The sequence below is a fragment of the Schistocerca americana genome, chromosome 1 (genome assembly GCF_021461395.2).
Source record: "Schistocerca americana isolate TAMUIC-IGC-003095 chromosome 1, iqSchAmer2.1, whole genome shotgun sequence".
In the NCBI taxonomy this organism is placed as follows: domain Eukaryota; kingdom Metazoa; phylum Arthropoda; class Insecta; order Orthoptera; family Acrididae; genus Schistocerca; species Schistocerca americana.
In genome coordinates this window covers 1,235,910,413-1,235,931,994 of record NC_060119.1, presented here as the reverse complement: position 1 = coordinate 1,235,931,994, position 21,582 = coordinate 1,235,910,413, and the positions used below count along the sequence as shown (strand labels likewise).

Below are 21,582 nucleotides of genomic sequence, written 5' to 3'. Positions count from 1 at the left end.
AACATCTCAAGGCTATGGGCATGATTCAGAAAGAAGGAACTTGGGTCCCGTGTGAGCTGAAACCAAGAGACATTGAACGCCGTTTGTGTGTTTGTGAACCGTTGCGTCAGAGGCAAAAACAGAAGAGCTTTCTGCATTGATTGTGACTGGGGATGAAAAATGGGTTCATTACGATAAACCTAAACACAAAAAGTCATTGGGATGTCCCACCCATGCTTCCACGTCAACGGCCAAACTAAATATTCACGGCTCCAAGATCATGCTCTGCATTTGGTGGGACCAGCTCGGCGTCGTGTACTATGTGGTATTAAAATCAAGTGAAAAAACCACAGGTGCTCATTATTGAATGTGATTAATGTGTTTGAGCAGAGCATTAAAAGACAAACGGCCACAATACAGTGAGAGGCACGATAAAGTGATTTTGCAGCAAGACACCACTCGACCCCACATTGCAAAAGAGGTCAAAACGTACTTGGAAACGTTAAAATGGGAAGTCCTACCCCACCCGCCATATTCTCCAGACATTGCTCCCTCTGACTATTGCCTGTTTAGATCAATGGCACATGGCCTGGCAGACCAACACTTGCGATCTCATGAAGAAGTCACAAATTGGATTGATTCGTGGATCGCTTCAAAAGATGAACAATTTTTTTGACGCGGGATTCGTACACTGCCTGAAAGATGGGAGAAAGTAGTGGCCAGCGATGGAAAATACTTTGAATGATACATGTGTAACCAATTTGTTTCATTAAAGCCTCAAATGTTGGGGAAAAAACTGTGGAAGCAAAGTTGTACACCTTGTAATATTGTTTGATACTACCAGGAGAATGTTGAAAGGCAGTGCTACGCTTGTTACAGGACAGTGAGAAATACTATCCAGCTTACCTAGACTTCTTCCAACAGGCTGTTTGATCGGCACTCTGTAGCTGCTTACTACAGATGGACTTCCACTTGAGTCAGACTCAGAATTCTGTCTTATTTCACCTTTGGTGTGCTGTTGCTTAATACTGCCATGTCTGTGGAGAGCTGACTGCCTCTCACTGTCTACTGAAAAGATGACATGCACACTGATTACATTTTGCATAATGATGTAAAACATATTGTACTAAGACCATAAAGAACAAAAGCTCAGAAATATTAGATTTAGGATTATGGGTTGTTTATTTAACAAAAAGAGGAAAGGATGAAAGGTAATGGGATTACAGAGTGATTAGGCAATAAACTCACTAGAACACTGCTCAGAAAAACTATGATGGCGTGGATCAGGAAATAAATCAACAAGGAAGTGACAGCAATTGATGAGATGTTAAATGTGGCAAGGAGTCAGCTCAAGGAATGTAAGTGAAAATGGGACAGAGGTAGTGACAGAGAAGAAGAAAATCAATGGAAGAGACTATGAAGACAAGTCGCAAAGCAACTATGGGGCCTATGGCTACATGAATAAGAAACTGAGTCACAAATTCTGTGGAACATGAAATCATGTACAATGCTTACTTGTAAATAGCATTGACTGGATAGTAGAAAAAAGTATTATGGCAGGAATAAATGTCACATCAAATGTGTTTGCCTCAAATTCCAAGTTAAAAGGTTCCAAAGGAGGACAAATATTGTGTCACAAGAATGTTTAGGACATATTGCCATAAGCAGGCCACTAGTGAGATAAAGCACAAAAGAAGATAGTATCAGATTCAGCTCAGTCGAATGGTTCTAACAAATTTAGCAGTTTAGTTTCACAAGGTCTCCAAATAGCTGTTACAAAAATTTAAGGAACTGTTACTAACTAGTTTTCAGGATAGTCCTCTCTCGAACCAAATCATTCCAACACTGTCAGAAGACACCGATAACCTGATATCTATATCTGCATCTTTTATGTGGGTAGATAAAAAAGTCCACTCGCCAAGTGGCGGCAGGAGAACACACTTACAAAAAGGTTTGTGTGTTACTTTTCTGAACTCTCCCGATTTCTTAGACCTTATCAGCCCTTTCCTTCACCCCTCTTCCTTCCCCTTCAATCCTTCTGCCAAAAGAAGGACACACTGACTCCAAAAGCTTGCAAATTTCAATAACTCTTTATATGTGAATTCTCCTACCGCTGCTTGGTGAGTAGATTTTTATCAATGCAATGACATTATATATTTCAAAAATAAATTATTTTCATTGATTATTTTATAAGTATGTTTGTGTGTGTGTGTGTACCAGTAAGAGTGGAATAATTATTGGCAGGTATAAGGAGAGAGGAGGCTATAGGTTTGCATTAGGCAAGTGCTGGCTGAAGAAAATTTCAACTGCAAATGAGTGATAGGCCCTTACACGAGAAAGATGTGGGATGACATTGGGATAGCAACGTATTTCATGCAGTCAGAAAATGTTTTTAATATATGAATGATGCAAATATTGATCTACCAAAAGTAGCAACAATGTGAAAACAAGTATGGTTCAATTCATGATTAGAGTAGATAAGATACACTGTTCATTCCATAGACTCTAATGAGGAGATTGTTGAGGAAGTGGAACTTGTCAGAAAAACAAAATTACATTACAAATTTTTGCAAAAGAATTAATATATCAGTAATATTTCCACAGATTGTAAGTTGGTCCTTAAGGATATGGGAAAAGTACAAAAATGTGTACTTTTTAAATTTACACATTAATTATAAAACTTACCACAAACACTTGAAAATATAATACTTTAAGTGCATATGATAATTATAAAGCTATTGTAGCTAAGCATCATCAAAAACTAAAATATTGATTGCATTACTGTAGTACCAAAATCTTGCAATACATAGCATTCATGTTTCATGACATAATTAATAAGTACATCAACTGATTTCGTAAGAAATTCATCAATGGAGTAGAAGGATTTGGCCATCAAAAAATCCTTTAGGTGCCTCTTAAACTGTTCTTTATAAGTAGCTAAATATTTTATGGTTGCAGGAAAGCTATGGAGTTTGTTTGTTCCAGAATAATGGATACAGTGTCTTTGCAAGCCAGTATGAGTTAAGAAGACAAAATTTAGGTAGACTAAGAATCTGTTTTAGCTTCTGATATGAACTCTTGAGAGTGGACAAAAGTGTTCAACACTTACATAGGTGTCCTTAAGCCTGTCTGTGATATGCTTCTGATAAATGAATGTAAATCTAAGTGCAACATTGCAGGGAAAACCATCCACAAATGATTAGGTAAGAAAAGTTGTTTTGTAGAGTGAAAGGAGTTGAAAGGAGATATCATTTGTATTTGTTTTCAGAATTATCTTTATTGTCTGTCAGACTGCTGAGATTGCTTGGTAAGATGTCATAAAGTTTTTATGGCTGCATATCTCACTCTTTTCTTCAACATGACAAGGCTGAGAAGTGTTCCTGTTTAGTGTTATGTTTTTGAAAGTTGCTGCTGTATCTAACTGCAAGTAATTAACACTTATGGAAGAATAAAACCGTTTACTGGCTTGAATGCGCAGACTGCTGCTGCTTGTTGACAGTTGCTCTATATGAGCACACATAAGATTGCTTTTACACTTTTCTTGCAACTAACACCATTTTGTACCTTCCAAGCTACAAACAGACTCACCTGGTATGTTGCTGAAGATACACTTCCAGAAGAAAAGATAAAGTGGAGTGTTTGACTTATCCACAGTCTTGGGGATGTTAACGAGGCGACATTCCACTCCTTTGTGCAGTATATGCTGTGATGATCAGCTAGTATGGCATTATAGTAAGATGCAAGTTCTGTGTCCAGTTTTGCAAGGGAATCAATACCAAGTAGGCAGGCTCCAGTCACCACAAAGTTATGGAAAAACAAAAACCTTTCAAAGTAACATAAATGACCAACTGACCTAATCACGTACTCACTTTTCCTTTATGTTAATACTCCAATTTGCTATTGAAGTCTTGGATGCTGGAGAAATTGATCCTGAATTTTTTGTGATGAAATGCTCTTGCATTTATTGGACTATGTGATCTCACAGAACAACACTGGAGTTCTGAAACTTGTTATCAGTTGCATTGAGAGCTTCAGCATTAAGTGAAAATCAGGAATGTGGTGTGCAGTTAGTGCAATACGAATTATTGGACTTACTTTTTTTGACCAATCTATAACTTCTGAAAGTTACATGAACAATGCATTGCCATCTTTTACAGAAAACTAGCAACTAATGAAAAGGTCTACAGGTTTCTCATGCAGAACAAGGCAAGACCATACACTACCAATTTGTCTATGACAGTATTAGGTTATTTGATTACAGTTATTATCAACTTGAGTTCACTCAAGCTCTGTTAGCAGATGTTACTGAATCATCAGCTTGAAGTGCTAAATGTTGCAACCATTTTTGTGAACTTCTTCCCGAGGCCACTCCTAAATCATACAGTTAGGCTGAAACCGATATTCCACATGCCAAGGTCTGAGGAATGGGCCAATGTATATGCAGTGATAGGAGCCTGCCACCCTAGTAATGGGTCCTGAGCAACACTGGACACAATGCTTGTGCCATACATTAAGCACCCTCTATTCCTCAGCAGTGAGTGCTTTATCCTCAATGAAAAAACGCTCCCAGAATAATATGCAGCAAAATATTAATGAATGAAAACAAGTACCTTTTTATAATTTTTATTCTTTCATCTCAAAAGTTTTACACTGTCTTTAATGTATAGTGACCCAACTTGGATATTTGAGAAGACCTATAATGACACCACACACATGGTAAAGGCAAACTCCACCAAACAAATTTTGGGGGTTTTTCAGGGATATTTTCTCAGTATTTTCGTACAAGGGACCCTTGGTCTCTGGTGACTTGTTACAGAATGCGAGAATGCAGGGCTTGGACAATAATATAGAAACACCACGAGAAATGCATGCCTGAAAATAGATGAAAGAACTAGCCAAGCCTGTAGAATGCGCTGTTGTATTTGACCATGAATGGAACCGATGCAATGTCCTCAACACGTTGCAAATAATAGTCATGGTCAGAACAGTGTTCTATGTACTTACGAGTGCATTATGTTGGAGCTAGGTGTATTCAAACATGAGCAAATGTTGGTGTTCATGTGGTGGATGCTTCTGTAATCAAGATAGCCAAAGAAATTAGTGTTTCAAGAGGCACAATATCGAAAATTTATACCACATATAAAGAAAGTGGGAAAATGTTGTAAGCTAAGTTACAATGTGTACTAAAGTGTGAGTGATCATTACAGGGAGTCACTGAAGAGGATTGTTACAAAAAACAAGAGGACAACGGCTGCAAGTGTTACTGCAGAACTGAATGTCACACTCGTGAATGCTGTAAGTGGCAAGGGAATTCCATAAGCAGGAATTGCAGAGCAAACAAGAATTCCAAAACCACTCATCAGTGATACAAATGCATGTAACAGGAAAACATGATGCCAAAGCAGTAAAAGATGGATTGTGGAGCAATATAAGAAAGTTATTTGCTTGGATGAGTCTTACTGCACACAGTTTTCAATTTATAGCATCTTTTACATCCCAGGAATGAAATATGATGGGGGTTAGATAGTGATGTGGGCTAGTGGTATTCTGTGGGCACCATAGTTACTCTGCAATGTCACATTACTGCCAAAGATTACATGACCATTTTGGCTGAACAGGTCCATCCCTTGGCACAGTGTTTGTTCCACAGTAGTGGTGCCGTGTTCCAAGATGACAGGACCCCTGTTTGCACACCACATCATTCGGTAATGTTTTTGTGATGGGGAGGGTGAATTTTCGCATCTCATCTGGTCACCACAGTCATCAAAGCCTGTGTGGTGTGCCTTGGAGAGAAGAGTACTTGATCAGTATCCACATCCATCATTAATTACCTGAACTTGCCAGTATTTTGCAGGAAGAATGGTATAAAGTTCCACTGTAAACCATACAGAATAAGTATGTATCCATTTTGACATATCTGGCAGTTGTTTCGAATGCCAATGGTTTCCCTACACTGTATTATGCATGTTAATGCATTGTGTGTTTGATATTTCCATATTTTTGCCCTCCCTCTGAACCCTCATTTCCCAACAGTAGAAAAGTGCAGTGATAAAAAACAGAAGGATTCAGTTTCTTATAGGAACCTATGTACAGATATAAAAGTAGTTTATAATTTTTGTTTATTTGTGACACAGTCACTCTTTTTTTTATGAAACAATCATTATGATTATGTCAAAAGAAGTATTAAAAGTCAGTCACTATCTTCTCAAATAAAATGTCGATTTCTCCACAAAAGTACTCTGATCTGACATTTTGCCAGTACAAGTGACTCACACTGCCAAAGACTTGCCCTCCACTGCTGTCCACCAACACCAATGGAGAGAGGATCTTTGACATTTCCAATGACGCATGCTGCTGATAGTCAGAAAACTTATTACACTAATTATTAGTGAGCTTCTGGGTGTCCTGCCAAGTTGTTGTTTCCATTTTAAGCACAGTATTTTGATGACCGATCCAGGTGCTTCAGGTGCTGCAACTTTTGCTTGAACAAATTAACAGTGAGCTTCTGGGAGTCTGCTGAATTGTTGTTTCATTTTAAGAAAAATATTTTGATGACTGATCCAGCAGTCTTCTTCAGGTGCTGGAAGTTTTGCTGTTATGTGTCCTTTCTGCCTGGACGTGAAACCAGTCAGGGTGGAGAATTATGCATAAGATGGAAACAACTCAACACAACATCTTGAAGCACACTAGTATTCAATTGCACTGAGAGAACCTGAGTGCTCACATCAACATCAGCCAAAGATCCCAAGGCAAAAGCCAGCAGATAAGACGTGAATGTATTAAGTATCATCTATGTTTAGTGCCAATCATTTTGCAGAGAAACAGTTGGTAATATCTAGGAAAATTTTGTGGATATATAATAGAACTGACATATTTCCTTTAAACTTGATTATAATCCTCTAATTACCAAGAAAAACTATTTCAGCTTTTAGATTGGCGTAATGGAAATTTTATATATTTCTAGTACTGTCACAATACCTTAATTCTATTTTCACCAGTCAATTGTAAAAACACCCACACCAAACAGTGTATAATCAAATGTCATAACTGTATTAATCACAGGGAGAAACATTTAAAATTTACACTATAGTCATTCTTTCCGTTAATATCTTAGAGCTCCAAAGATGAATTCAATCAATTTTCACCCTCTGAAATCCAGTAAATAGTTTGAGAGACTTTAGTATGGTTAGATGTGAGGATTTGTCTTTTTTGAGCATCAAACCAATTGGTATCTTGTGCAAAAGTTTACAATTTCATACACAAATAAGGAAACTTGCCACATTTGATAAGGAGGAAACAGTGTTGCACCACCGTGATACTAGTATAAAAAGGGGCACAGAGGAAATGTATATTTCTGTTCTATCTACGAAGTGCACTTGTATCAAGTGCTGGTTACTTTTGGGGGAAAAGTATTTTACAGACCAAGATAGATAAGAGATTCTATTTGGTTATATACTATACAGAAGGAATATGAAGGGAGCAGTTTAGTGTCCTGGTAACCCAACAAACAATATCCAACAAGAATGGCAATACATAGAACGTGCAAAAAAATGCTATTGGAAGAGCACTTCATACACAGAGGGTAAGGGGTGAGCCAGCAGTGAGTGAACCTGATGTTCTGGTACCTGGAGAAACTGCAACTGCCTTATGACATGTAATTGTGTCACTCAGTTCTGGTGTGATACCAGGATAATAAATTTTATCAGTCAAAGAGTCAACTTTACCAATGAAACACCCTGTAAAATTCAGGGAATGCTGAATGTTATAAATCTGTATTATTCAGTTCAACATCAGTTTGGTGTGGTATCATTGGAGAGTATGCAATCTCTTCAGGAACCACATGTTTGTCTGGTCTCTCAACAGATACCTCTCTGTTGGCAATTTGTTCTTACTTCGCAGAAATGTTAACTGGTAACATATGTATATGTTAACATTTCAGTGAAGTAAGAACAAATTGCCAACAGAGAGGTATCTGTTGAGAGACCAGACAAACATGTGGTTCCTGAAGAGGGGCAGCAGCCTTTTCAGTAGTTGCAGGGGCAAAAGTCTGGATGATTGACTGATCTGACCTTTTAAAATTAACCAAAATGGCCTTGCTGTGCTGGTACTATGAATGGCTGAAAGCAAAGGTAAACTACAGCCATAATTTTTCCTGAGGGCATGCAGCTTTACTGTATGGCTAAAGGATGATGGTGTCCTCTTGGGTAAAATATTCCGAAAGTAAAATAGTCCCCCATTCGGATCTCCGGACGGAGACTACTCAGGAGGATGTCGTTATCAGGAGAAATAAAACTGATGTTCTATCGATCGGAGCATGGAATGTCAGATCCCTTAATTGCACAGGTAGATCAGAAAATCTAAAAAGGGAAATGGATAGGGTAAAGTTAGATACAGTCAGAATTAGTGAAGTTCGGAGACAGGAGGAACAAAACTTTTGGTCAGGTGAATACAGAGTTATAAATACAAAATCAAATAGGGGTTTGATAATGAATAAAAAAACAGGAGCACAGGTCAGCTACTATGAACAGCATAGTGAACGCATTATTGTAGCCAAGATAGACACGAAGCCCATGCTTACCACAGTAGTACAAGTTTATATGCCAACTAGCTCTGCAGATGACGAAGAGGTTGAATAAATGTATGATGAGATAAAAGAAATCATTCAGATAGTGAGGAGAGATGAAAATTTAATCACCATGATGGACTGGAATTCGATAGTAGGAAAAGGAAGAGAAGAAAAAGTAGTAGGTGAATATGGAATGGGGGTAAGGAATGAAAGAGGAAGCTGCCTGGCAGAATTTTGTACAGAGCATAACTTAATCATAGTACCACTTGGTTTAAGAATCATGCAAGAAGGCTGTATACATGGAAGAGGCCTGGAGACATTGGAAGGTTTCAGATAGATTATATAATGGTAAGACAGAAGATTAGGAACCAGGTTTTAAATTGTAGACTCTGACCACAATTTATTGATTATGAACTGTAGACTAAAACTGAAGAAACTGCAGAAAGGTAGGAATTTAAGGAGATGGGATCTGGATAAAATGAAGAACCAGAGGTTGTAGAGAGTTTCAGAGAGAGCATTAGGGAACAATTGACAAAGACAGGGGAAAGAAATACAGTAGCAGAAGAATGGGTAGCTTTGAGAGATGAAATAGTGAAGTCAGCAGAGGATCAAGTAGGTAAAAAGATACGGGCTAGTAGAAATCCTTGGGGAACAGAAGAGATATTGAATTTAATTGATGAAAGGAGAAAATATAAAAATGCAGTAAATGAAGCAGGCAAAAAGGAATACAAATGTCTCAAAAATGAGATTGACAGGAAGTGCAAAATGGCTAAGCAGGGATGGCTAGAAGATAAATGTAAGGATGTAGAGGCATATATCACTAGGGGTAATATAGATACTGCCCATAGGAAAATTAAAGAGACCTTTGGAGAAAAGAGAACCACTTGTATGAATATCAAGTGCTCCGATGGAAAACCAGTTCTAAGCAAAGAAGGGAAAGCAGAAAGGTGGAAGGAGTACATAAAGGGTCTATACAAGGGCAATGTACTGGAGGGCAATATTATAGAATTGGAAGAGGATGTAGATGAAGATGAACTGGGAGATATGATACTGTGTGAAGAACTTGACAGAGCACTGAAGGACCTAAGTCAAAACAAGGTCCTGGGAGTAGACAACATTCTATTAGAACTACTAATAGCCTTGGAAGAGCCAGCCCTGACAAAACTCTTCCATCTAGTGAGCAAGATGTATGAGACAAGCGAAATACCTTCAGACTTAAAGAAGAATATAGTAATTACAATCTCAAAGAAAGCAAGTATTGACAGGTGTGAAAATTATCGAACTATCAGTTTAATAAGTGACAGCTGCAAAATACTAACATGAATTCTTTACAGACGAATGGAAAAATTGGCAGAAGCAGACCTTGGGGAAGATCAGTTTGGCTTCCATAGAAATGTTGGAACACGTGTGGCAATACTGACCCTATGACTAGATTAGATTAGATTAGATTAGTTCTCGTTCCATAGATCCATGCTGAGGAGATCCTCGTGGATGTGGAACATGTCAATTTTTTTTAAGCTGAAATAACAATACTAATAGTATGAATATATACATCATTTGTTTCTATTAAAAAATTCGTCAATGGAGTAGAAGGAGTTGGCCACTAGTAAGTCTTTCAGGCTCCTTTTAAACTGATCTTTATTTGTAACTAAATTTTTTATGTTTACTGGCAAATTATTGAAGATGAGTGTTCCTGAGTAGTGGACCCCTTTTTGAACTAAAGTAAGTGCTTTTAAGTCCTTGTGCAGATCATTTTTGTTCCTGGTATTGTATGTATGAACTGAGCTGTTTGTTGGAAAAAGAGATATATTATTTAGGACAAATTTCATTAATGAGTAAATATACTGAGAGGCAGTAGTTAGTATACCCAGTTCTTTGAAGAGGTTTCTACAGGACGTCCGTGAATTTACTCCACAAATAATACGTATTACACGCTTTTGGACTCTGAAAACTTTTGTTTGACTTGAAGAGTTACCCCAAAATATTATACCTTATGACATTATGGAATGAAAGTAGGCAAAGTATGCAAGCTTTTTCATTTTTATGTCGCCTATGTCTGCTAACACTCGTGCTAACACTCGAATTGCAAATACAGATTTGTTAAGGCGTTTCTGCAGTTTTGTGGTGTGCTCTTCCCAACTGAATTTATTATCAAGTTGTAATCCCAGGAATTTAAGACTGTCAACTTCTTCTATCTGCTCTTCTTTGTATTTTATGCATATGCTGGGTGGAAACCTCTTACAGGTTCTGAATTGCATATAGTGAGTCTTTTCGAAGTTTAATGTCAGTGAGTTGGCTTTAAACCATTTATTAATATACATGAAGATATCATTAGCAGATCTTTCTAGAACTGCACTTGACATACTATTTATTGCAATACTTGTGTCATCTGCAGACAAAACGAACTCTGCTTCTGGCAGTGTAACTGATGAGAGATCATTAATGTACACAAGAAAAAGCAATGGCCCTAAGATGGATCCCTGCGGGACACCACATGTAATTTCTTCCCATTCTGATGATGACTGATGACTTAATTCACTAGTCCCTTGCACTGACACCCTTTGTTTCCTTTTAGTGAGGTATGACTTGAACCATTTTGCAGCACTGCCCGTGACACCATAGAATTCTAATTTACTTAAAAGGATGTTGTTGTTCACACAATCAAATGCCTTTGACAAATCACAGAAAATACCTGCTGCTTGTAATTTGTTATTTAATGAATTAAGTACATTTTCACTGTAGGTGTAAATAGCCTTCTCAATATCAGAACCCTTCAGAAATCCAAACTGTGTTCTTGATAATAAGTTCTTTGTGGTCAGATGGTTGAGCAGCTGCCTGTACATTACTTTTTCTAAAATTTTTGAGAATGCTGGCAAAAGTGAAATCGGTCTGTAGTTTGATGGTATCTCCTTATCCCCTTTCCTGAATAGAGGCTTAACATCTGCACATTTTAGCCAGTCAGGAAATGTCCCAGTTATAATTGACTGGTTACACAAGTAACTTAGAATTGTACTAAACTCACTAGAACATGCCTTAATTAAGTTTGTTGATATTTCATCGTACCCACTAGAATGCTTTGTTTTTAAAGATTTTATTATGGACGTTATTTCTTTTGGTGAAGTGAGTGATATATTCATGTACTTGAAGTTATTAGTGAAGGCTAGTTTCAGATATTCAAGGGCATTATTTACTGATCCTGAAAGTCCCATTCTATCAGTAACGGATATAAAGTACTTGTTAAATAGATTTGCCACACTATGCCCATCAGTTACTAATGTGTCATCTACCCTTAGTGCTATCTGCTCCTGTTCCTTTCTGGTTCTACCAGTCTGCTCTTTCACTATATCCCATATTGTTTTTATTTTGTTCCCTGACATCTTCTCGTAGTGCATTTGTTTAGACGTCTGAATTACTTTTTTTAATGTTTTACAGTATTCCTTGTATTTAGCTAATCCATGGTTTTATTATAGACTTCTGTTTAATTTGAGTAACTTTTAGAGGAAAACAGTTTTCAAACATGGTACTGACATTGTTCATGAATGTGTTATTTTTCATTCATGTCATGAGCACTGTAAACATCTTTCCAGTTCGTATCTTTGAGCAGTTTTCTAAAACACTCAATTTTTGGTTGATTGACTACTCTCCTGTACTCAGATTTAGCAGTCTTGATAATCTGCTTAGAATTTACATCTAAAACAAGGAGCTGCATGTCACGATCTGATAGTCCATTTATAACAGGTTTTATGATATGATTTTGTTCCTTTGATTTGTCTATAAAAATGTTATCAATGGCTGTCCTTGAGGATTTAGTGATCCTAGTTGGAAAGTTTACAGTGTGAGTTAGATTGAAAGACAACATTGCTTACTGCAGTGAATGTTTACTGGAAGATTGCATTAGAAAATCTGTATTAAAGTCACCAGGAATCAGAATTTCTTTGTTTCTTCCTGTTAAATAACCCAAAAGAGCTTCTAGATGATCTAAGAATAGATTATAATTTCCTGCAGGTGCTCGGTAAATAGTTATTATTATATAGGATCTGTTATGGAACTCTACTTCTGTTGCACATGCTTCTAGATGCTGCTCTAAACAGAATTTATTAATGTCAATGTTCTTGAATTTATGGCAGTTTTTGATAAATGTGGCAACTCCTCCTCCATCCATATCTACTCTGCAGAAGTAGGAAGCTAGCTTAAATCCTGAAATGTCTAACATATCTATATCAGTGGTCACTTGATGTTCAGAGAGGCAGATTATGTCAATTTGGTTAGATGAATTCATTTCATCGATACAAATGAGTAGTTCATCAACTTTATTTCTAATTCCCGGAATGTTCTGGTGTAATAAAGATAACTGATACTGCATACTAATGGGATTGTAACTGCTTTGGCGAAGATGAACTGGCAGTTTCTGATTACTTTCTGTTAAACACTGTTTAAATGGAGGCTGTATGATAAAATCTGACTGGGTCATTCCATGTCAAGTCACCCAGGCCTTGACACCAACCATGTCAGATTTTGATGAAACTTGGTACAATTACTTCTTTTATCATCCTGAAAGCACTTAAATTTTTTTGCTCTATCTCTTATAGTTTTTTTTAAAAAAATTTTTAAAGTTTTTAGATTTGTCGTTGTTTCAGCAGTCGGAAATCGTAACTTAAACGTGTCCTCACAACTAAAAAAATTTGTATATTAAAGAATACTCAAGATATCAGTATGAAATTTTGGAATAAGTTTGTGTATTATATCTAAATGTTAAAAAAATTACCATAAAGATATATTAAAACCTTCCAAATGAATAAAAATTTACAAGTTTTTTTTTTAGCTAACGGATGTTTAGTTTTACAAAAACTGCAATATCTAGAGTCTCAGACCTGATAGAAAGCTCAAATTTGTTTTAATATACTCTTAATTGTATAGGCTATTAGATAAAAGAAAAATTATGTTGGCTTTTTAACCTGTTTAATAGTTATCTAATTTTTAAAATAATATTAATTATAATTTAAAAATAAAAAGTACCAAGTGACTTAGACACCAAAAATAAGTTTTTGTCTTCTTCGAGTAACAATGTACGCTTGGATTTTGTTTTGTTACTCCTGTGTTTTGAAGTAAAAAATTATTACAGTGTTAAATAGTGCTTGGATAGTATTTTATTAAGTTTATTCGAACTTTCAGTAAGTACTGTTACTTAGTTTACAGAGATTCTTTTCCAATATCCTATAAAAGTAACCAGAACAGTAATCAGACCAAAAGTGAAATCAGTATGTCAGATATTCAAACCTGTAGCGTAGGGTTATTTAAAAAATCTGACTGTTTCCAACAACCTACACACCTTCAAAACAGTTACAGCCGGTATCTGAATTGAGCGACGAAGAAAAAGATTTGATCCACTTACGATCTGGAATTAATCTGTGTGAATTTAAGAATATATGTTCATACCACAGCTACTACTTTTTAAACGTTTTTGAAAAGTATCAAACAACATGTGTAGACCCACTAAAAAAACACAAAAAGCCCATCAAAAAATCATTGAGAAGTGTAGGCTTGGATCTTTCTAAACAATTACTGACAAAAAATATTAGCATAAAACCTGGACAAAAGTTTTGCTCAACATGCCGTAACTGTTGTGGGGAAAAATAAAGAGTTGAAGTCAATGAAAGTGAAACAGATGATGAAGTCATGGTTGAATTAGAATCACAGGAATCCAGAAATGAATCCCTCGTACAAACAAACATTGCTCTTGATAATTTAGGTTTAACACTGATAGAGCTTCATGGCTTTTCAGAACAAAGTAAAGGGTCTTATTTTAAAAGGAAAGTTAGCAGTATTCAAAAGACTGCAAAAAAGGCGGTTTCGAAAGCATTAAAATATGATGCATCAAGTTCTGATGATGACGAAGAAGATACAAGTGTGGTTGAGAAAGCAAAGGATTTTTATGAAAAAGAAGATTTCCATCTGTTGGGAGGTCTAGAAAAATCCAGATTCTGACCTTGGCTCCAGATTCTTGGAGTCAAAATAAAGTGATGAAAGAATTTAATGTAAGTGAGTACATGGTGTGACAAGCTAGAAAGCTAAAATCCGAAAAGGGTATTTTGGAAACTCCTGGTCCAAAAAAAGGTAAAACTCTTTCTGAAAATACAGTAAGACTTGTAACAGATTTTTATGAAAAGGATGAAAGTTCCAGAGTGCTACCTGGAACAAAAGACAAAGTAAGTGTTCAAAAAAATGTGTACATGCAAAAAAGACTCATTTTGTGTAACTTGAGAGAACTCTATTATTCTTTCTAATGGGAGAATCCCGAGGTAGAAGTAGGATTTTCAAAATTTTGTTTCTTGAGACCTAAATGGTGTATCCTTGCTGGTGCTGCAGGCACACACACTGTATGTGTATGCAGTATCTACCAGAATGTTAAACTATTACTGGATGCTGTGAAAATTGAAGAATCTTATAAAGACCTAATTAAGATGCTTGTGTGCAACACGGAAAACCAAAACTGCATGCTACGTCATTGCGACAGCTGTACTGCAAATACTGCACTAACTGAGTACTTATCTGAAAAACTAAGTGAAGATTATGATTTAGAAGAAGAAATTGTAATCAGTCAGTGGGTTAACACAGACAGGGCAGAAATGATCAAACAGTCGTATCAGTGTTGAAGACTACATTTCTTTATTGGTTAGGTCATTGGAAAAGCTCACCCCGCACTCGTTTATAGCAAAATCCCAATCAGCAGCCTTTAAAAGATTGAAAGAAGACCCATCACCCAAAACAGCAATTATTGTCATGGGTTTCAGTGAAAATTATTCCTTCGTTATACAAAATGAGATCCAAAGTTACCACTGGAATAGAGGTGGTTGTACTCTACACCCAGTTGGAGTTTTTCTAAGAAATGAGGATAACAATGTTTTTGTTTCCAACCAATGTTTAATTAGTGATGACCAAGAACGTGATACTGGTTTTGTTAACTTAGTACAAAGAGAAATTACAAAGTGGCTGTCATCACATCATACTCACATTGACTCAGTTCACTACTTTACAGATGGTTGTGCTGGGCAGTACAAAAATAGAAACAGTTTTAAAAATTTGACTGAACACTTGAGAGACTTTAATTTGAAGGCCCAACACTCTTTTTTTGCAACAAGTCATGGGAAGTCAATTTGTGATGGCCTAGGAGGAACTATTAAAAGAATTTTAAGGAAAGCTAGTCTACAGCTTTCAGACAAAGAACAAATAATGACAGTAATCGATGTGTGTTCATTTTCACTTTATTGACAAAAAAGAAGCTGATTTGCTATGGTTGAAACTAGAAAACTGTTTTTCAGCAACCCGAACCATTCCTGGAACAACAAGTTTTCATAACTTCAAACCACTTCCAACAAACAACCTTGAAATTAGGACTACAGATAGTGTAAAACCCTCCTTACTCTTTTCTTTCCATTCATCTTCTGATTGGGTTCGTGTTGAACCATCCATAAATAGCTATGTGGCTGTAAATTATGATGGTAACTGGTACTTTGGACTGGTAAAAACAATATTCAATGATGAAGAAGATGCAGAAATTCTATTTCTACATCCTTCAGGACCAGCTGCATCATTTTATTGGCCTGAAAGAGAAGATTCTTGCATAGTGCCTTTGGAGCACATAGTCTGTGTAGTAGATGCACCTCAATCAACTGGCACTGGAAGAATGTATTACTTCAATAAAGACTATATCAAAAGAACTGAAAGCTCTTGATGAAGTGGAAAAACAAGTTGAATCAGCATTAATGTTTATTAAAAAGACAAAATTACTCAAAAAATTCAATGTTTCAAGCAATCAGTTGGGTTATACATATGTGTCGTAAGTACACTATCTTTGTACGTAATTCTAATGTAATCTACTATAATTAATAAACATGTTAAAAAGCCATCATTATTTTTGTTTTATCAAGTAGCCTATATGTTTAAGAGTAAATTAAAACAAATTTGAGCATTCTATCACGTCTGAGACTCTAGATATTGCAATTCTTATAAAACAAAACATCCGTTAAAAAAAAAGAAAAGAAAAAAATACATATATATATTTTTTTCATAGAAAATATTAATATATTTTAATAGTATCATTTTTATCTTCAAATATGTATAATAAATAAACTTGCTGCAAAAATTTATGATGTTATCTAGAAGAGTTTTAAGATAAGCAATTTTAAAGTTTTGAATACAAATTAAATTTACCATTTCGGAAGGTTCGGAAAACACAAAACATAAAAACTAAAAAACTTTTTATAAAAAAAAAAAAACTATAAGAGATACAGCAAAAAAAATTTGCAGGTGTTGTCAGGATGGTATTAGAACCATTTGAGCCAAATTTCATGAAAATCTAAGGAGGTGGGTGTAAAATTTATTTTTTATTGGGTGATTTGATGTGGAATGACCCGACTCCTGTTCATCTGTTTTCTCAAACTGAGTGTGTCTGCCAATCTCTCTTAAAACTCGTTTTCTTTCCCCCTTCCCTATCCTAAAAAAGGCATCCCTCTAACACCTGTGACCACTGGTATTTTACCACTTGCGCCAGTGTCCCCCCTTAAGTTTTCTGCAATCAACCCAGACAGTTTTCCCTTCCCTTTCCTATTGAGGTGAAGGCCATGCCTAGTGTAGTCCCACCTATCGATAGCATCCACAGGAATCAAACCAATATGGGACCCTATATCCGTCCTAAGCAGCCACTCCAACTCCAAGTTCACCCTCCCTACGGAAGAGTTCAAATGAGGCCGATCATGGCGTCTCAACACAGACACAAATCCCACACTCGTATGCTTCGTTGCTGATGCTATCTTCACCAGGTCACTCTCTATGGAATATTCAGAGTCTGTGCCAATGCTATTTCCCGGACCACCCACTATAACCACAGCATCCTCCTTTGTGAAATCCTTGCATAAAGCACCTACATCCTCTGTTACCTGACCCAGATTTGCAGTAGGCTTGAAAAAGTTTGTGACCTGGTACTCTGGACCTAGATTTTCCTGCAGTAGTTGGCCAACACCTCTACCATGGGAACTACCTAACAACAGAACTTTCTTTCTCTTTACAAATTTCTCTACCTTTTTCAAGTCCTTGAAAGCTTGTTGTGCCCTTTCTACAGCTTCAGCTACATGAGGCTCATCCGATTCTGACTGACGCAACAGGTCAAATCTATTTTCAAGATTTATGACAAAGCTGTCTGATGCTCTCCTTTGCCTGTTCTCCCTATTACCTGTTGCCACTTCCCACCTCTGTTCACCCTTCTCCCTCTTTAACCTGTCCAGATCCTCCCTTGCCTTGTCTAGGTCAGCTTGAAGAGCTGCAATTTTCCCTTCCTGTTCCAGTATTTTCCTATCTCTACTACAGATCCTACAATACCACTGGTGAGCCTCATTTATGTCCCCATTTCCCACGCCACTACATTCGCCCCAATGAAAGAAACTACAGCACCCATCACACCATACCCCGGAACTAACGATCCTACGGCATGTCACACTTCTCACTCATGGTAAAAACAGAAATCGTATAAGCTGATTTATGTAGTGACTAAAGCGTAAATAAAGGACCCTAGGAACTATTCAGGCAGATATAAATAAATTGAAAGAGTACTGAATAAAAAAACTGGTGGTTACATATAACTCACTGTTTACTTACGATACGCGCGCGTGAAATTAAGCCTAAAATCCGTGCTATAGGCGCGAGAAGGAAAATAAACTTCTTACCCCGTTTAATCTTCTTTAACACTTCACTAACACTTCCACTAATGTAACAACACTTATATTATATTTATACCAACTGGAAACGTTTATCTATAAGTTTAATTCACTGCTTACTTACGATTCGCGCTCATGAAATTAGGCCTAGGATACGTGCTACAGGTGGGAGAAGAAAAATACGCTTCTTACCCTGTTTAATCTTATTTTATACTTCACTAACACTTCCACTAATTCAACAACACTTATATTATATTTATAACACCTGTACACGTTTAAAAATAGCTTAATAAGAACGCTTTTTATAATTATATAGTGCAGCAAATACTCGAAGAGTCCGCGTCAGCGCAGTTATGCCAACTTATCTTACAAAATAGATTAAGGAAAGGCAGACCTACATTTCTAGCATTTGTAGACTTAGAGAAAGCTTTTGACAATTATGAATGGAATACTCTCTTTCAAATTCTGAAGGAGGTAGGGGTCAAATACAGGGAATGAAAGGCTATTTACAATATATGCAGAAAGTAACTTCTGGCGTGCCACAGGGGAGTGTTACGGGACCATTGCTTTTCACAATATATATAAATGACCTAGTAGATAGTGTCGGAAGTTCCATGCGGCTTTTTGCGGATGATACTGTAGTATACAGAGAAGTTGCAGCATTAGAAAATTGTAGCGAAATGCAGGAAGATCTGCAGTGGATAGGCACTTGGTGCAGGGAGTGGCAACTGACCCTTAACGTAGACAAATGTAATGTATTGCGAATACATAGAAGGAAGGATCCTTTATTGTATGATTATATGATAGCGGAACAAACACTGGTAGCAGTTACTTCTGTTAAATATCTGGGAGTAGAATGATCATATAAAATTTATTGCTGGTAAGGCGGGTACCAGTTTGAGATTCATTGGGAGAGTCCTTAGAAAATGTAGGCCATCAACAAAGGAGGTGGCTTACAAAACACTCGTTTGACCTATACTTGAGTATTGCTCATCAGTGTGGGATCCGTACCAGATCGGGTCGACAGAGGAGATAGAGAAGATCCAAAGAAGAGTGGCACATTTCGTCACAGGGTTATTTGGTAAGCGTGATAGCGTTACGGAGATGTTTAGCAAACTCAAGTGGCAGACTCTGAAAGAGAGGCGCTCTGAATTGCGGTGTAGCTTGCTGTCCAGGTTTTGAGAGGGTGAGTTTCTGGATGAGGTATCGAATATATTGCTTCCCCCTACTTATACCTCCCGAGGAGATCATGAATGTAAAATTAGAGAGATTCGACACACGGAGGCTTTCCGGCAGTCGTTCTTCCTGTGAACCATATGTGACTGGGACAGAAAAGGGAGATAATAACAGTGGCACGTAAAGTCCCCTCCGCCATGCACCGTTGGGTGGCTTGCAGAGTATAAATGTAGATGTAGATGTAGAACCAGGTGGCAGTTATAAGAGTTGAGGGGCACGAAAGGGAAGCAATGATTGAGAAGGGAGTGAGACAGGGTTGTAGCCTATCTCCAGTGTCATTCACTTTGTATACTGAGCAAGCAGTAAAGGAAACAAAAGCAAAATTTGGGGTAGGAATTAAAATCCATGGAGAAGAAATTAAAACTTCGAGGTTTGTCGATGTCATTGTAATTCTGTCAGAGACAGCAAAGGACCTGGAAGAACAGTTGAATGGAATGGACAGTGCCTTGAAAGGAGGATATAAGATGAACATCTACAAAAACAAAGCAAGGATAATGGAATTTAGTCAAATTAAATCAGGTGATACTGAGGGAATTAGATTAGGAAATGAGCCACTTAAAGTAGTAATTTTGCTATTTGGGGAGCAAAATAACTGGTGATGGTCGAAGTAGAGAAGGTATAAAATGTAGACTGGCAATGACAAGGAAAGCGTTTCTGAAGAAGATAAATTTGTTAACATCAAGTATAGATTTAAGTGTCAGGAAGTATTTTCTGAAAGTATTTTTATGGAGTGTAGCCATCCATGTATGGAAGTGAAACATGGACGATAAGTAGTTTAGACAAGAACAGAATAGAGGCTTTTGAAATGTGGTGCTACCAAAGAATGCTGAAGATTAGATGGATAGAACATTTAACTAATGAGGAGGTACTGAACAGAATTGGCGAGAAGTGGAATTTGTGGCACAACTTGACTACAAGAAGGGATCGGTTGGTAGGACACGCTCTGAGGCATCAAGGGATTACCAATTTAGTATTGGAGGGCAGTATGGAGGGTAAAAATCATTGAGGGAGACCAAGAGATGAATACACTAAGCAGATTCAGAAGGATGTAGGTTGCAGTAGGTACATCAATATGAAGAAGCTTGCACAGGATAGGGTAGCACAGAGAGTTGCATCAAACCAGTCTAACAACAACATATGTACACAATTTCTTATTAAATTGGTACTGGCTCCAGGAGGAAGTACCACTCGAAATATGTACAGGTACGTGGTATCAGTGTGATAGGTGCACAGCTAAAAATTGGCTTTTGGCTAGGAAAGCGGTCTTTTCTGGTCACTGGATAGGGTTTGTAGGTGTCATCAGTCAGCCTGCGGATGCACCTCATTTGATGCCCCTAGAATTTTTTCTCTGGTGTAATACAAAAAATCAAGTCTATAACCTAATTCTGATAATCCAAAAGGAATTTAAACATCACTTTGATGTAGCATGTGAAACATTATTGAAAGAATTTTCTGTATGTGCAGAAGTCCTTGCACCAATCACTGTAAAAGTGTATTGCTATGAATATAATAGAGGGAAACATTCCACATGGGAAAAATATATCTAAAAACAAAGAAGATGTGACTTACCAAACGAAAGAACTGGCAGGTTGATAAACACTCCACCAAGAGTGTCCTTCCGCCATCCACCTAACCTTCGTAACCTCTTAGTTCATCCCTATGAAATCCCCAAACCACCTTCCCTACCCTCTGGCACCTACTCTTGTAACCGCCCCTGGTGTAAAACCTGTCCCATGCACCCTCCCACCCCCATCTACTCCAGTCCTGTAACCCGGAAGGTGTACACGATCAAAGGCAGAGCCACGTGTGAAAGCACCCACGTGATTTACCAACTGACCTGCCTACACTGTGAAGCTTTCTATGTGGGAATGACCAGCAACAAACTGTCCATTCGCATGAATGGACACAGGCAGACAGTGTTTGTTGGTAATGAGGATCACCCTGTGGCTAAACATGCCTTGGTGCACGGCCAGCACATCTTGGCACAGTGTTACACCGTCAGGGTTATCTGGATACTTCCCACTAACACCAACCTGTCAGAACTCCGGAGATGGGAACTTGCCCTTCAGTATATCCTCTCTTCTCGTTACC

General features: G+C 37.3%; 1 protein-coding gene across 1 annotated transcript in view; it reads right to left on the bottom strand.

The window, feature by feature from the left end:
• The window catches only part of LOC124598405 (Down syndrome cell adhesion molecule-like protein Dscam2), a 701,156-nt gene that overhangs the window by 24,131 nt on the left and 655,443 nt on the right, over window positions 1-21,582 (bottom strand). The window contains exon 34 of the mRNA XM_047135998.1: window positions 886-1,047. Within this exon, the coding sequence (XP_046991954.1) occupies window positions 886-1,047 (162 nt within the window). The remainder of the gene's footprint in view (window positions 1-885; window positions 1,048-21,582) is intronic.